Source organism: Phocoena phocoena, chromosome 7 (assembly GCF_963924675.1).
Source record: "Phocoena phocoena chromosome 7, mPhoPho1.1, whole genome shotgun sequence".
Lineage (NCBI taxonomy): Eukaryota > Metazoa > Chordata > Mammalia > Artiodactyla > Phocoenidae > Phocoena > Phocoena phocoena.
The window spans coordinates 42,748,280-42,765,130 of record NC_089225.1 but is presented as its reverse complement, the minus strand read 5'-3'; the positions used below and the strand labels follow the sequence as shown (position 1 = coordinate 42,765,130).

Below are 16,851 nucleotides of genomic sequence, written 5' to 3'. Positions count from 1 at the left end.
TCTTTCCATTGTTAAATTCCCTAGGGATTACTGGCAAGGGTTTTAGAGTCAGTGGATCTGGCAGTGCCCAGCCTCTGCCGTTTTCTGGATGGGAGATGTTTAATGTCTTCAAACCTGAGATTCATCATCAGTACAGCAGGGTTTACCTATCTCGGAAAGTGAGGATTAAATGAAAAATACACATAAAACATTTAGCAAAATCCCCGCACACTTTCAAATATGAAATAAGTGCCCGTTTTGTACCAGGAAAATCATAAATGGTAGTGATGATCATTTTCTCCCTCCCCCCGCACCTTTTTATTTTTCATGGTGGTAAAATAAACACAACATGAACTTTACCATTTTAGCCATTTTTAAGTGTACACTTCAGTGGCACTAAGTACATTCAAATTGCTGTGCAACCTTCACCACCATCCATCTCCAGAACTTTCTCAGCTTCCCAAACTACAACTCTGTATCCATTAAACACTCACTCCCCATCCCCCCCTTCCCCGCCTTGGACAGGGCCCCTCTCTACTGGGAGGTGCTGGCGGAGGGCTTCTCTTCCAATCCCATGTAAAAAATTCATCCTCCTTTGAGGCTGTCACCACTCACAGTCATACCACCCTCCACCCCAATTCTCAGCTGTCACCTACCTATTTTTGGTAACTTCTCCTCTTCACCAGGCAAAAGGGGAGGGGCTCAGTTCACAATCATCTCTTCAGCCAACAGCCAGCTCCCAAAGGAATGAATGAGAGCAGATGGGTCGGGGGTGGGGGAGGTACTTGTACAACCTGGATTGGAATCCATCAATTATTAACTGTGTGACACTGAGTCACACCTTAACCTCTCTGGGCTTAGTTGCCTCACCTATTAATGGGAATAATACTACTTCATCATGAAGTTGTTGAATTAACAGTTCACAGCACTTAGAGCAGTGCCTAGCACACAGCATTAGGACGTGACAGCAGTTACTATCACCATCACTGCACTTGAGCCTCTGATCCTGGGACTCTAGTGGACCAGAGTCTACGTCATTCCCAGGGCCACAACTCAGAGTCAGAGGGCACAATTCATTGCTCTTGCCGGTGACCACAACTTTCTGTCCCTCCAGCTCTCACACCCCCTCATCCCCAGGGTACTTGTTCTCCAATGTCCCTGGGTGTGCCTCTTTCTGCATTGAGGGTGATCTTCTGACCCAGCCCCCTCGCCAGCACCCTCGATGCTCTGCACCCCTCTTCTCTGGCCACATCAATGGGAATCCACACCACTACTCAGCTTCTCCACACCTATGCCCTAGGCCTAAAAGTCCCCAAAGAGAAGTGGCCCCTCGCATGGAGACACGCCACACGCCACTACACTTGAATATCTCTACCCAAAAAGGCCCCCGGTATCCTAAAAAAGCCCCTCCCATTCCCCAAGCAACTATCTCAAACTTTGATCACCATTCTTCTCAACCCTGCTCTAGCTTTCCTCCCACTTCACCCAGAAACCCAAAAGAGCAGGCTTGCTATGCTAACACCCCAATTTCCTGCCCCTGTTCTTTACCCACCAATGTATCCACATGCGCCTCCCCCGGCCTCTCCTCTTCACTCTAATTCCCAATCAACCTTTGCACCAGCCTCTGCTACAAACACCCTCCTGTGCTCCACCTACCTCACACTTACCTACTTTGTTCCCCACTGTTTACCTTCCACACCTCAGCTTGTGACCCCTCCACCCAACCGCCACCGCACCTCGCTACTTCCTTAAGATGCTGCTCAAAAATCACCTCCTCCAAGAAGTCTCCCCAGACTCCTCCGATTCCTGTAATATTCCACACACACCTCAACAAACTTCACATTGCCATTTCTTCTGACTGTGTCTCTCCCTGAGACAGAGGTACATGGCCCATTGCACATTCTCAGTGCCTGGCACATAGGGGTAGCAATAACTGCTGAATAAATCAAAGGATAAGGGCAACAGATCCTGCTTTCTGCTCTCAAGTGTTTTATTAAATGTTTTATTAGAAACAGCACCAATTAAGAGTTGTGATCAGTCACTTACATATGATGCCATATATTTTCTTCCTCTGATCTAGACTAAGAAGCGTCCCTTCCCCCTGCCTGCCCAGAACAAATATTCCTTTGATAAAAGAAAGAACCAGAAACAAAACACTACTTCCTCCTCAACTGAAACAGAAAACCTAAAATAGCAAGACGGTTTATGAAAAGTATCCAGCTGACACTGGCTTAGGTAGGGATAAGTACAGTTGTCCGTGCTTAAGAAGGGAAAGGGAAGTTTACTTTGGACGGCTATTTGGGGGAGGCAATGAGATTCAAGTACTAAACAAGAGAGTTGACCAAAATAATAAGTCTTGGGTCTATTGTAGGGCAAGGAAGGAAGAGGAAGCAAGTAACTCCAGTGGAAATTTCCTTCCTTTGTCTAGTTTCACTTCAGGTAGGGCTTCCATACTAATTTCTTGATACTAACTTAACGACGATTTAATTTATAGGAAGTGATTTCAAACGGCCCCCGGGCACTGCAGATGGTACCTCAGGGGCCCATCTGTTTCAGGATGAAAGCTTGGTGCACACCATTACATCACTCTGGCCTTCCTCAGCAACTTCCTATCCGACAAAATCTAGACGTTTGCTCTGTCAACAAGATATTTGTGTTTGTCCCCAGCTCTGGCCTTGGTTCCTGATTAGTTTTAAAATCATTATGCACCCAAGCTGAATAGGGTTACTGTTAGCAGCTGTAAGGTTCTCTTCTGGGCAAATCTCCAAGTCTGTGGTTTTCAGGGAGTGATTTCTGTCCTTTCCGCATAATTACACACTCTTCTGATTGATGAGCTGATCAGCCCTCCTACCCCCATCCAGAGGGAAAGCCTCTCTCTTCCCGCTCTATTTATTTTCCCAGGGGCCAGAGGGGAGGGGAGAATGGCATGGGGAGGGGGGCCTTGGGCTCTCCCCACATAAATGCTCAGGCATTATACAACAGTCCCAGTCCAGACGTGCCATTCCTTCCAGCCCCTGAAAGCTTCCCACATTGGTTAACACCATTTGAGGTACTGAAAACACGTGGCACGAAACCAGCTGCTATTCCTGGATGCTCACAGACTGCCCCCCAACACCCCAGTGCCCGCTAGCACAGGTCTACTTCAGTCAAGCATGGTCCCCGAATCACACACATCCATGATCACCTCTGAAAGTGCATCCGTAACCTGCAACCTCCCAACTTTTCATCCGCCTCTGTTCTCCACAGAGCACAACCACAGACATAATGTTAACTGTGAGTGCCTGGTAGGCGACAGACCATAACCTTGGCAGAAATTACATTTTAAACAGGTTTTGAGTTTTTGTTGTTGTTGTGGAAGAGGGGGTTACACGTACTGATCGTTACAGCTTACTCTGAAATATCTGTAAGAATAAGGTGGGTTGATAGGTAGGTATGTAATAAAGCAAAAGCCACAAAATCCTAATTGTAGAATCTAGGTGGTGGGTACGTTCACTATACATTTCTTTCAACTTCTCTTTGGCATGTGAGTATTTTCTTAATGAAATGTTGGAGGGAAATGTTTTTAGTGCCTTTCTGAAAAATTAACTGAATTCCAGACTTCACCTGTGTTTGTGTTTCACCAACTTTCCCACTAATGTCCTCTTTCCATTCCAGGATCCATATCCAGGATCCCACTTTGCAAATTACTCATCCTATCTCCCTAGTCTCCTCTGGTCGGTCACACTTTCCAGTCTTCCCTTGTTTTTCATAACCTTGATGGTTTTGGAGAATACTGGGCAGGTACTGTGTATTATATCCCTCAATTCGGATTTGTCTGATGTTTTTTCTCAGAGTTAGACTGGGGTGATGGGTTCTGAAGTGGGAACCATTGGAGGGAAGTTGTCTTTCTCATCACATCATATTAAGGGTGCATGCTCTCAGCATGACCACTGGTGATATCAACCTTGATTATTTGGTTAAGGTAGTGTTTGAGTTTTCTCCACTGTAAATTTCCCTTTTCATTCTTTCTATAATCTGTTCCTTAGAAGCAAGTCACTAAATTCAGCCCACACTCAAGAGCTGGGGGAAATGAAGCCCCCGCTCCTGAAGGGGTAAGTATCTACATAAACCATCTGGAATTCTTCTATAAGGAGGACACCTCTTTTCCCTACACAGCTTGTGTATATTTACTTTAATCTTTGGGTTACCATGCAGTACCGCTCTATTTATTTTGTTGCTCAAGTTGTTCCAGCTTTGGCTATTAGGAGCTCTTTGAGGTTGGCTCCTATGTCCTTTGGCATGCCCCAGCCTTGGCTTTTTGAGCATTTCCTTATTTTCTGGTAATACAAGATGCTCTAGACCTATAATTATCCATTTCTCCAAGAAGTCCTGATTACTTTTATTGAAGAATGGTATTTAGAAACCAAGACCTGGGTATACTGTGGCTACTGGGGTGTCATTGTTTCCAAGCCCTCTCAGCGAACAGATCTAGAAAATACACGTATGTATACTAACCCACATATGCACACTCACCTATCTATATGAAGCTAAACATATGTTCATACTGAGTTCACAGTGATGTCTCCAACTCTAATCCAGTACTGCATGGTTCCCGGCAGCCTTCTGCCCTTGCTTATCTGTAAATTCTCTCTCCAACGGTGGGAAATCTGGCTCCACCTTCCACTATCCATTTATTTCTTCGTTTGACCCCTGAATACATTTCAGAATTGTTAACCTGTGCTCCCATGAGAAACAACCTTACCAACTAGAGTACACTGTTGACGTACTGTTTGTCTTTAGCCTTACAGTGTCTAGTCAAAACACCATTTTCCAAAGTTACTTAGGTTCACGCCTTTTTGTCCTTGCCCCCTTCAGTGAGGTTATGCCATACAGTTGTAATACAGGGAGATTCTTTTGCCAAAGTCTGCATTCACCCTGGGACACACGCCCACACACCCTCCAGGTTTCTGTTTTTAATTCGTATACATTTCCTACATAAAGTTCTTTTTCTTTTCGGGCTTTACTGAGGTATAACTGACAAAATTATGTAAGGTAGTTCCAGTGCACAAGGTCATGTTTTGATGTACATAGACATTGTGAAAGGATTCCCCCCCACCCAAGTTAATTAACACACCTATCATCTCACATATTTACTTTTTTTTTTTTGGTGAGAACATGTAAGTTCTGCTCTCTTAGCAAATTTCAATTATACAATACAGTGTTGTCAACTATAGTTGCCATTGGATCCTCAGACCTTATTCACCTTATAACTGAAAACTTGTACCCTTCTACCAAACTCTATTTCCCTCGTCCCCACCAACCACTTTTCTAGTCTCATTCTACAAGCTCAACCTTTTTTCTTTTCTTTTTTTTAATGATTCCACATATCAATGACACCATGCAGTGTTTTTCTCTATCTAGCTTATTTCACTTAGCATAATGCCCTCCAGGTTTACCCGTGTTCTCGCAAATAACAGAACTTCCTTCGTTTTTTAAGGCTGAATATTATTCTATTGTGTATATATATCACATTTTTAAAATCCATCATCCACTGATGGACACAGGTTGTCTGCATAAGTTCCTTAGTGCCAATCTAAATAAATAGTCTACTTAAATACTTGACATCACTTTCTATTGGTATACATATTTTATTTTATCCTTAGTACTTTAGTACTTATATCTGAGTGTATACCACAACACCTATAATAATCCTGAACCACAGTGATTACTCAGATACTAATAAAATGAACAGATTCTATGAATTTATTTTTTAAAACTACTATGCTAAATTGACTGTAACAGTTTAATTGCTAGAGAATAAAACTGCAGAGGAAGAATGTTCATTGCAGTGTTATTTAAAATTCAATAAAAGGGCTTCCCTGGTGGCGCAGTGGTTGAGAATCTGCCTGCCAATGCAGGGGATACGGGTTCGAGCCCTGGTCTGAGAAGATCCCACATGCCATGGAGCAACTGGGCCCGTGAGCCACAACTACTGAGCCTGCGCGTCTGGAGCCTGTGCTCCACAACAAGAGAGGCCGCGACAGTGAGAGGCCTGCGCACCGCAATGAAGAGTGGCCCCCGCTTGCCACAACTAGGGAAAGCCCTCTCACAGAAACGAAGACCCAACACAGCCAAAAATAAATAAATAAATAAATTTTAAAATTCAATAATAAGTAAATAGTTTTAAATTATACTACATTATAAAATATAAAATTATATTATACCTATAGGCTGGAATATGAATTACATGCAATCATTAGAAATCACTTGTTAAATATATACTAATATGAGATAATATGTACCTTATGTGTGTGTATCTAAAAATGGCAAACTATGTAATAAAAAGGACAGCATATCGTTTAACACATCTATCATATACATGTACGTCTGTGCAAAGAAAAAACACTGAAGGAAGAACATACCAAAAAATTATTTTTTTAAGTTCCTTTCTGTCTTCTTTTTTAATTAAAATTAAAGGAGAGAAGATTGTTTGCTACATGGGAAACTTTACAAAGGATTCTTCCAAGACATAAGGTGCTGGACCAGACAAAGAGGAAGAAACAAAATCAGGAGTTATCTACTGGAGTTCCACATTAGGTAAGGACCAAAGAAAAGGGAGCAAAAAGCACGGTTGGTGCATGCCCTCAGGTCACCTATAATCTGAGACTAACATAAAGAAGGTGAGGACAGTGGTGCCTGTGCTAATACGTCCACTACAGACAGAAGTACAAGAGTGGACTGGAGAGCTGTCTGGGAAGCATCCCGAGAAATGTGGCGCTTGGACAGAGCCTTCAAGGACAGGAAAGATCTAAATGGGGGAAGGAAGGAGGCAGTGTGAATGGGGACAGGTATTAATAAATCTACCCACCCACCTGGAAGTTTTCTCATCCCATTCCATAAAAACCCAAGGAAGACCTTAAGAAATGACAGCCACAGCGGGAGCTTCCGGTTAAAGTGTCCCGCCCTCTTGGCAAAGGGCTTGCAGGGAGTGAGGCAGGATTACCTAACGGGATCTGGTTAGCCTATAGCAGATTGGATAACACTCAAGTGGCTGATAACAGGGGCCTAGCTCTGGGTTTTCAAAGATTAACATTTTTAAAGTGGAATTTACACTCTATCCCTATAAAAAGTGCTTTTATTTATTTCTGGCTGCGTTGGGTCTTCGTTGCTACACGCGGGCTTTCTCTAGTTGAGGCGAGCGGGGGTTACTCTTCATTGCAGTGCGTGGGCTTCTCATTGTGGTGGCTTCTCTTGTTGCGGAGCACGGGCTCTAGGCGTGCGGGCTTCACTAGTTGTGGCATGCGGGCTCAGTAGTTGTGGCACACGGGCTTAGTTGCTCTGCAGCATGTGGGATCTTCCCAGACCAAGGCTCGAACCCGTGTCTCCTGCATTGGCAGGCAGATTCTTAACCACTGCGCCACTATGAAGCCCAAAAGTGCTTTTTAAAATAGAACAACACAAGTAAACACATAGTAACCATCCATTACACTGAAAAGGTCAATGGCGGCAATGACTAACTTTCAGCTTGTTGTAACTTTCCAAGGCACAACACTGTTCTCATCTGCCAGCCACCTCCAAGACCAGATCACACACAGGTGTAAACACAGAAAGAGCTATAGGACAACCTTCTACAAATGCAGGGCCACACACCCAGAGAATCCGCATCTCAACTCTAAGAGCTCAGGAGGAACAAGTATTTGGTTAACACTTAACTAGACAAGGCAGCAGATGTTTTATACAAGCTATCTCTTAGTCTTCACAACCAGCAAGGCAAGGATTAGTCTTGTAAATGGCCACTCAGTTTGGAAATGGCAAAACTTCAATTCACGCTCAGCTCCATCCAGCTCCAAGCCCGTCATCTTTCACTTGGAGTGGTGTCATGTGTTTCAACAAACCTCAAAAGCAGACTTAAACATACCTTCAGTATCACTCGTTTACAAAAAAGAGATATCTGTTCAGTTTTCTCTCAAAATAGTTCTATTACAATATAATTCATATATGATGCCAAGAATTCAATTTAAAAATCTAAAGCGTATTTTCAAGCCCCAATGCAATAAAGTTAACCACTTATGATTTAGCAAAATAATATAAATATTACAAAGCCCACAAATAAATCAACTCGATTACAAGTTGTCATTTTTTTTAAATGATGGCATGTCTAAAATATTAAAAACTCAACTTTTTTGCAATATGAAGACCTCAAATTGAGACATGAACGTTAAGATTGACCTTTTTCATTCTCAATGAGGACGAATCTAGTTTGTATTCTAAAATATATTACCCTCTTCCTCTCTATAGCCCTTCTCCTCCCCTTCCACTTACTCTCCCCTCCCCACAAAAAGAGGTTCTCCTTCTACCATTAGTTGCAAAACAAAAGTTCTATTCTGTGATCTATAAACCATGAAATATAAAAGGTTAGGACCCATTGATAGTTTAATCTCTGTTGTCCTGAGATAGAAATCCCCCTAGAAGGTTAAAACCAAGTATGTCAGGTATACGAGAGTCACTTTGCCCAAACCACCTGAAACGTTTTCCATATTAAAATGATTTAATTTCTTAAGCTCTCTTTAAATGCTTTGGAGTGACGCTGTCAAATACACACTGAAGATGTTTGGAGTATCACTGCCAAACAGCATATTCATTCACACAGGAAGCACTCAAATGCTGTTTGTTACAGAGTAAAAGAGATTTCAGGACAAAAGACAATGTCTTCTCTTTAGGCAAACCAGAATAAAACTTTAGTAATTAATTTTTTTAATTAACAAGAAAGCTTAAGGGTTGAAATTTGGAGGTGGAGAGAAAGGAAATGCTGATGTTCTTATTTTTTTGAAGATTTCTTTTTTAATACAGATTGTAAAAGTAACAAATAATGAAAAATATGGTGTAAACTAATTTTTTAACTAAGGAAAATTGTCAACCCTACCATCCAAAGATCTTCCACACTTGTTTTCTATGTACACCAACACATTTAAAGGGGCCCAGCTTAGAACCTGTACATAGTAGACCCTTAAATGTGTCAAACAGTTACATAATACATACTTTGAAGGGAAAAAAAAAGCATAAATGTGGTTACAGCATACATACTATTCTGTGGCCTATTTTTCAACTTAACAGTAGACAGAAGACATCTTTCAACACCACTCCACTCAGCTCCCCCTCACCATGTATAAAAGGGCTCGTTATTCCATTGTATGGGTGACCAAGTTTTCACCAAGCTCCTTTTGAGGTAAACATTTGGTTTTCCCAATTTTTTTTTGCTATTAAGCAATACTGCAATGAAAATCTATATAACTTTATGTGTTTGTACAATTATTTCCTTAGTATAAATTTCCGGTGCTGGAATTTCTGGGTCAAAGAGTTGTCATGGTTTAAATTAGCACACTGACAGGTTACCCTCCAGAAGAGATGTCCCCATTTATTCTACCAACACTGTATGACAGTACTCATTTCCCCATCACCCTTACCAACACTGGTATTATTCTTTTTCATCAAACCAACAGGAAAAAAAGTTCTATTAGCATTTAGTGAGCTCCTACCCTATGCCAAGTGACATCTTAAAAGGCTTACGTGTATTAGGATAACCCTGTGGGGGGAGTCTAACTGATGAGAAACTAATGCCCAGATATGTTAAGTAACTTGCCCAAGGCCATACACTGTGTCAAAGATGCTACTGGGGGCTTCCCTGGTGGCGCAGTGGTTGAGAGTCCGCCTACCGATGCAGGGGACACGGGTTCGTGCCCCGGTCCAGGAAGATCCCACATGCTGCGGAGCGGCTGGGCCCGTGAGCCATGGCCGCTGAGCCTGTGCATCTGGAGCCTGTGCTCCGCAACGGGAGAGGCCACAACAGTGAAAGGCCCGCATACCTCAAAAAAAAAAAAAAAAAAAAAGATGCTAGTGGGGTGTGAACCCAGTTCACCCGTCACCAGAACACACAGTACAGCAATTAAATTTCTTGGAAAGGTCAAAAATCTGTTCACTCACTTACTCTCAATGGAACCCAACCACCTCTTCCCCCAGCAAGACCTGCTGAAAATTCTGATTTCAGGACCAGTAGAAAGACTGCTGGGCTGGTGTTAGGAGAACTGAATTCAAGGTTGAATTCAGCCACTTACAGGTAGCTGCTGTGTGACTCTGGGAAGACTGCTTACCGAGTCTCTTTCCTTGGCTGTAAACTACCCATATCTACCATCTCTATCTCAAAATGCTGCTGCAAAGCCCAAAAGGAACCTCTATTCCTTCAAAAATAGCACTTTCCCTATGCCCTGCACTGGTGACAAGAGGCCACCCCAGCTCCAAGGGTATAGGAAAGATGAACATCAACCCAGAAAACCAGCACAGCTAGGAGAGCACACAGGAGCATGAGTGATTCAAGGGGCCACGGGTAAATGAGTCACGGTGTACCACAAAATAGCAGCCATCCAAAAAGGCAAGGAGAACAATGACACAACACCTGGGAAACGCACGAAATCACACTGAACAGAAAAGCCTCTAAGTAAATGTATATTTTAGTTACAATTATATTTTTTACAAAGGCATATGCAAAGAAAGCAAGGGAATAAAGTCATGGATGTCGTATTAAAAGCACATAATATTCTTTTCTCCCCTTTCCCAACCTTTACAGAGCATCATTTAACATTTATAATTCTTAAAGTATTTTAATTGCTAGGAGAGCACAGATGGAAGTGATTAACTCTGACTGAAAAAATGTATGTGAAAGTGGGAAGCTCTAAAACCCCCCATGAATGGTATTATTGTCAGAGCATGAAATAATCTAGCATTCCGCATAATGGCATTACAGTGCCCTAACACAAGTTATTTTTACACTCTGCCACTTGGTTTCCAGCTCACCTGATAATGTACAGCATCAGTCATTTCTTTACAGTATTTTCTTTTTTATAAAGAAATGGGTGCATGTGGGAAAATGGCCAAACAGTACCAAAGGGTCTGCAGTAAAATGCAAGACTGTCGTCTATCCCAGCCCCCCAGCTCCCTCCCACAGGCAGCTGCTGTAAGTAGTCACTTATTAATACATATACACTTCCAAAGATGCCCAATGCATTTATTTTTCATTTAGTAATATTCTTGTAAGTTTTTCCTTCAGAGCACAAACAAACCTACCTCGGTCTTTTAACATCTGCAGATCACTTTATTGCATGGACACACCAGAATGCATCAGACTCTACACTATGAAAATGTCTGACAAAACTATCAACCACTACCTACATAATTCTTTTCCCTTACATTGGATTCTCCATCCTAGCAAATTTTATGTCTTCTAAGCTCTTCAGCCAGCATACCAGGCCTGCCAGCACCTTCACAGACACCAGGCTCTCGGGGCTCCTTTCCCTGTACTTCCTGCTTCCAGCCAAACCCAGGCTGCACGCACTTCTCCCAGATACTCCGTCCATCCATTGCTTATGCTGTTGCTTTGGCTGCAACCCATCCCACATTCCTTTGCTTGGTTAATTCTTACTCAGTCCTTTAAGTCAGGGCTTGGGCATAACCTCCTTCAAGAAGGAAAGGATTTCCCAGCCCTCAAGGCAGAGGAAATGCTCCTGTGCTCGGTTCCTGCCGTAGCCTGGGTCTTGGCACCTAACCGCTTCATGATGAATGTCTATGCATCAGCCCTGACCACTAGAATTTAAGCTCCCCAGGACAGAAACCACCTCTTACTGATCTCTGTAACTGCTGGAGTTTAGTACAAAGTCTAGAACACTAATTGTATTTAATACCCATTGAATCAAACTGAAATGAATAAGGAAACTTCTGAACACCTCTTACCTCGGTAAGAGGGCTTGGTAGGTACCAAGCCCTACCAAGATGTACGGTACGAACGTTATTTCTCACTGGGTACAATGATCCCCATTTTACAGATGAAGAAACTGAGGGCCCTGAAGTTACGAAATTTGTCCAAGGGCATTAATGGAGAGCTGAAATTTGAAACAAAGTCTACTTTACTCCAGAATCACTGATCTCTCCATTATGCTCTTCTTCTACATGTTTGGATGCTGGAAGTTAAGCGGAGAGGTCAAATGAGCAGTCCCTAAGGGTAGGACATGTTAATTAACACTGTGGATAATCTAAGGGCACTGTGGTTCCCCCCTCCAAAAGAAATCAGCCAAAAGCAATCTATAATGTAGGACTAAAATGGCAAAAAAACAAAAGGGTTATGAACAAGCAAATCTTGTCTACAGCATCCACAAATATGCACTTAGCACACCCAGGCTGAGTCTTTCAGGAGCCATTCAAAATGAGAACAAGCAGACTTAAGCAGCTGCAATATCCCCACTTAATCCCACCAGCTTGCTCTCCCTGTGAGCACTGTTGGTTTGTCCCAAATTTCTCCCCACTCCCCAACACTGCATCATCTAAGTCTCCAGACCACTTACTAAAACTGACCTTTGAACCAACACTCCTAAAGGATTTAAAGGTTGACTGGTTCTGGGCTTCCTTGGTGGCGCAGTGGTTCAGAATCCACCTGCCAATGCAGGGGACATGGGTTCGAGCCCTGGTCTGGGAAGATCCCACATGCTGCGGAGCAACTGGGCCCATGAGCCACAATTAACTGAGCCTGCGCGTCTGGAGCCTGTGCTCCGCAACAACAGAGGCCGCGATAGTGAGAGGCCTGCGCACCACGATGAAGAGTGGGCCCCGCTTGCCACACTAGAGAAAGCCCATGCACAGAAACGAAGACCCAACACAGCCATAAATAAATAAATAAACAAATTTTTTTTAAAAAGAAAAAAAAAAAAGTTGACTGGCAGCTATCAACAGATAGCTACACCTATCATGGGCAAGAGGTGGGAGAGAAGGGCAGCACTGCAGGAGTAGGTACCAGGGTCCTGTTAACCTGCTATGAGACCTGGGGCCAGATATGGACCCTCCAAACCGGGCAGAGTAAGAATACCTACTTCCTCTTAAGGTCTTTAAGAAAATGAAAGTAGGTAATTTAAGAATAAGCACTTACCACAGGACTGGCACAAAGTTAAGGGCTCACTGGCATCTATCCAGTGACAGAAGAAATCAACCAGAGAGCAAGTGGGCCCCCTCCCATTCCCTCCACCAGGATGGGTACTAAGGAAAGGCAACTGAGAAGCCCCCTAATTAACACAGGAAGTAGTAAATGGCATTTAGCAAAGGTGGGAAAACCAGAGGAGGCAGCTCCTCCCTCCCACACAGGAGAAGTATGAACCAATCAGCAGCAGTCAATGAACCCAAACCTTGTTCACTAGGGGAGACAAAGAAGCAAAACTTATCCCAAGGGTAACCAGACACCAGCAAAAAAGACACACAGGCTGAAAACAAAAACCAAAAAAACCCTTTCTGGCATATCATCAGCCACACCCAAACAAGAATGCCTCCTGACTCTGGAGGAAAGGTGCAATAAGGTAGGTAAGGGCTGTAAGGAAACGCACTGGGCAGTCAGCCCTGAATATACTGCCCAGTGTAGTGAGTAGGCACTTGTGGTGTGCTGACTGAAGCACATCTCCACTCCTCAACCTCCCTCCCATGGTTAGGGAGTATGGCTGGGTTTGGGTCCAGGTGTTTGGACTCATGTCACTCAATTCCCAAAACAACCTTCAAAAGTACCAGCATTCCAAAGTCACAGAAAACAAGCTCAGGAAGGCTAGGTAATCGGCCCAGGGTCACACTGATGTTAAGGGGCTGAGCTGGGACTTGAACCCAGTCTGTCTGGCTTCAAAGTCTCATGTACCAAAAAAAGATAAGACAGGGGTAGGGGGTGGAGGGGCTCTGGGGGGAGGAAAGGGGGGGAAGTCAGTGAAGGTGGCCAAAAGGTAAAACTTGTAGTTATGAAATAAGTCCTGGGGATATAATGTACAGCATGGTGACTACAGTTAATGATACTGTATTGTATATTTGAAAGTTGTCAAGAGAATAGATCTTAAAAGTTCTCCTTACAAGGGAAAAAAAAACTGTAGCTATGTGTGGTGATGGATGTTAACTAGACTTACTGTGGTGATCATTTCACAGCATCTACAAATGCTGGATCATTCTGTTGCACACCTCAAACTAACATAATGTTACATGTCAATTCTATCTCAATAGGAACAAAAGAAAAGACCCAACTGACAGAGAAGAAGGGGAGAGGGATCCAGGCTGGAGTCAGGACTAATAACAAGCAAATAGTGTAATAACCGGCGGGTTGATTGGGTTTAAAACCCAGATTTCAAAGAGTTCAGTCCCTTTCAGTGACTTTTTTTCCCCAGCTTTATTGAGATATCATTGATATGTATGTAAGTTTAAGGCATACAACGTGATGATTAGACACACATATACAGTATTGCAAAATGATTACCACATTAAGGTTAGTTCATACCTCCATCCCCTCACGTAATTACCACTTGCGGCTGTGTGTGGTGATAACATTTAAGATCTACTTTCTTGACAACTTTCAAATCTATAATATAGTACTGTTAATTATAGTCACCATGCTGTACCTCAGATCCCCAATTCAGTGACTTTTTTATCTGTGACAACCTAGGCCACACCCAGGCAAACCAAGAACCCCATGCTATTATTCCTCACTCTCTACATCCCAGGTTCCCTCCTCCAACCTATTTTTCATAAGCAAGAAAAATACTCAGAAACTAATTTCACTAGAAATTTCTTGCCAAAGGTCCACTTAAAAGGCAAAAACAGGGCTTCCCTGGTGGCGCAGTGGTTGGGAGTCCACCTGCCGATGCAGGGGACGCGGGTTTGTGTCCTGGTCCGGGAAGATCCCACATGCCGCGGAGCGGCTGCGCCTGTGACCCATGGCCGCTGGGCCTGCGAGTCCGGAGCCTGTGCTCCGCAACGGGAGAGGCCACAACCGTGAGAGACCCGCGTACCGCAAAAATAAATAAATAAATAAGCAAAAACAAACCTAATTTTGAGGGCTTGCTACTTTTGAGTATTAATCCAAATAACTAAAAAAGCATCCTTAACAGAATTAAATATGAATGTACATAAGTTCCTAAAAACAAGCAATTCTCCTAGATGTTGCTTTTCACCAGAGATCAGCGTCATGCTGTTTAAAGAGCTCTCAAAAGCTCTGTGATAGAAGTAAAATTAAAAGACAGCCTAGACCATTCACAGACAAACATTCTCAAAAGTATGATCCTGTTGCACCCTTCCTCACTCATCCCAAGGTCTTGATACAAATGTAACTGCCAAACCCCACTCCAGACCTACTGAAATACCACCTGTGGGCAGGCCTGGAAATGTGCATTTAGCGTAAGTGCCCCAGGTGATTGCTATGTTTGGAACTAGGGGTTACGGGAGTAGAAGCTGTTACCTATCTCCACCCACAGAAGTTCTACTCCAAGCCCACCCAGGGGACGTGAAGGAGTTTCTACAGGGAGGCGGGGATGCTGCTTCAAGAACCAAATTTCCTACTGCCCACTGGGCATTTCCAGCTGGGTATCCCAGAGGGGCCCTGAACCTGCCCCTCCCGTCCTGAGAGAGTTCTCGGTTCCCGGTATCATTCATCGTCCCCAGCTTGCTGCCCAGCCTGGAAGCAGCCTTGCTCTCTACCTTCAGTCAGCTGCCAAGTATTCCTTTTCTGTTCTGGAAGCAGCTTCCACTCCACTGCAAAAATCATCTCTCCATGCACACGTTCTGTGTTCTCATCCCTGTTCTAAAAGCATGGTGACAGAGGACCGGCAACCTGAGTTCAAATCTTGGCTGAGCCCGTTTCCTTGTCTGCAAAACGAGGATGACGACAACAGCACTGTGAAAAGTTTCTGCGAATGTTATATGAGCTAACGCACCCTAAATCCACGTTAAAAGGTATTCAACTGACTTTCATATTCTTCCTCCCGTTAACTCAGGCCCCGAACATCATCTTTCACCTGACCTACTTCAAAAGCCTCATAACAGAGAGCCCTGCCACCCATCTGTCCCCGCGCCAGCCTCTCCTCCACACTGCTGCCACCCAAGCTTTTCTCCAACACACGGCTCTGATTTCATCATCTCCCTGCTTTAAAACCTTTGACAGCTATCACTGGCTGCATAGGATCAAGTCCGTACTTCTTTGCCTGGCAAGCAAGGCCTTTTGCAATCTGGCTCTCCCCTCCCTGCCACTGTACCCAAATGCCAGGCGCCATCTGTTCTAGTAACAACACCCCAAACATGACTTGTATTTTCATGCCTCCCAGCCTCTGCTCAGCAGGCGCCCTTCATAGAAAGCCCCTCACTCTCTTCCCCACCTGGCAAAGGGCTAGGCATCCTCCACCTCCGCCCTGAAGCCTTCCCCAGCTCCAACTCCTCCTCCCCTTCCTCCTCCTGGCTCCCGCTGCGCACGTGTCTCTCTAACATTTGTACTCTGCATGCACTTGTCTCCTCAGACTGACACAGAGCTGGGCTTCAAACTCAGAAAGGCACAATGACAGCCCTCAAGAAATATTTGTTGGAAAAATTAATGCAAGACTTCCGCCACCCTTTGACAAGTGCAAACAGTTTCGAATTTGTCAAACAGTTAACACCTTCATGGTAACTTTTTACTTCTAAAACTCCTAAGGATATTATATTCTCTGAGCTAGCTAAGACTGCTCTTAATGAAGAACGCAAAAAAAAAAAAAAAGCCCTGTCAAGGTCAAATGCCTATAAATCCCATCAGCTTAGAACTCAATCACTATCCCTCTAAAAATGGTATCTCATCACTGTTTCCACGACGGGAGGGGCAATCACGCTCTTTGATTCCTCCTGGCTTGACTTTTGTACGTGGAGCTGGACAATTTAAGGAGTCCTTCTTGCTTAAACAAAACATTTCAGAAAGGAAGGGATAAACAAACTGTTACTTCACGGCAGGAAAAAAGAAGTGTAAAAAAGCTCCAGTGAAAAAAAAAGAAAAAAAAAGCTCCAGTGCAGCTGAACTTGAGTGGCCTCAGGGAA

At 43.7% G+C, this 16,851-nt stretch overlaps 1 protein-coding gene across 1 annotated transcript in view; it reads right to left on the bottom strand.

Annotated features, from left to right (window-relative positions):
• The window catches only part of TANC1 (tetratricopeptide repeat, ankyrin repeat and coiled-coil containing 1), a 216,777-nt gene extending 200,502 nt beyond the window's left edge, over nt 1-16,275 (bottom strand). The window contains exon 1 of the mRNA XM_065880140.1: nt 16,167-16,275. Within this exon, the coding sequence (XP_065736212.1) occupies nt 16,167-16,275 (109 nt within the window). The remainder of the gene's footprint in view (nt 1-16,166) is intronic.
• Nucleotides 16,276-16,851: the final 576 nt, after the last annotated feature.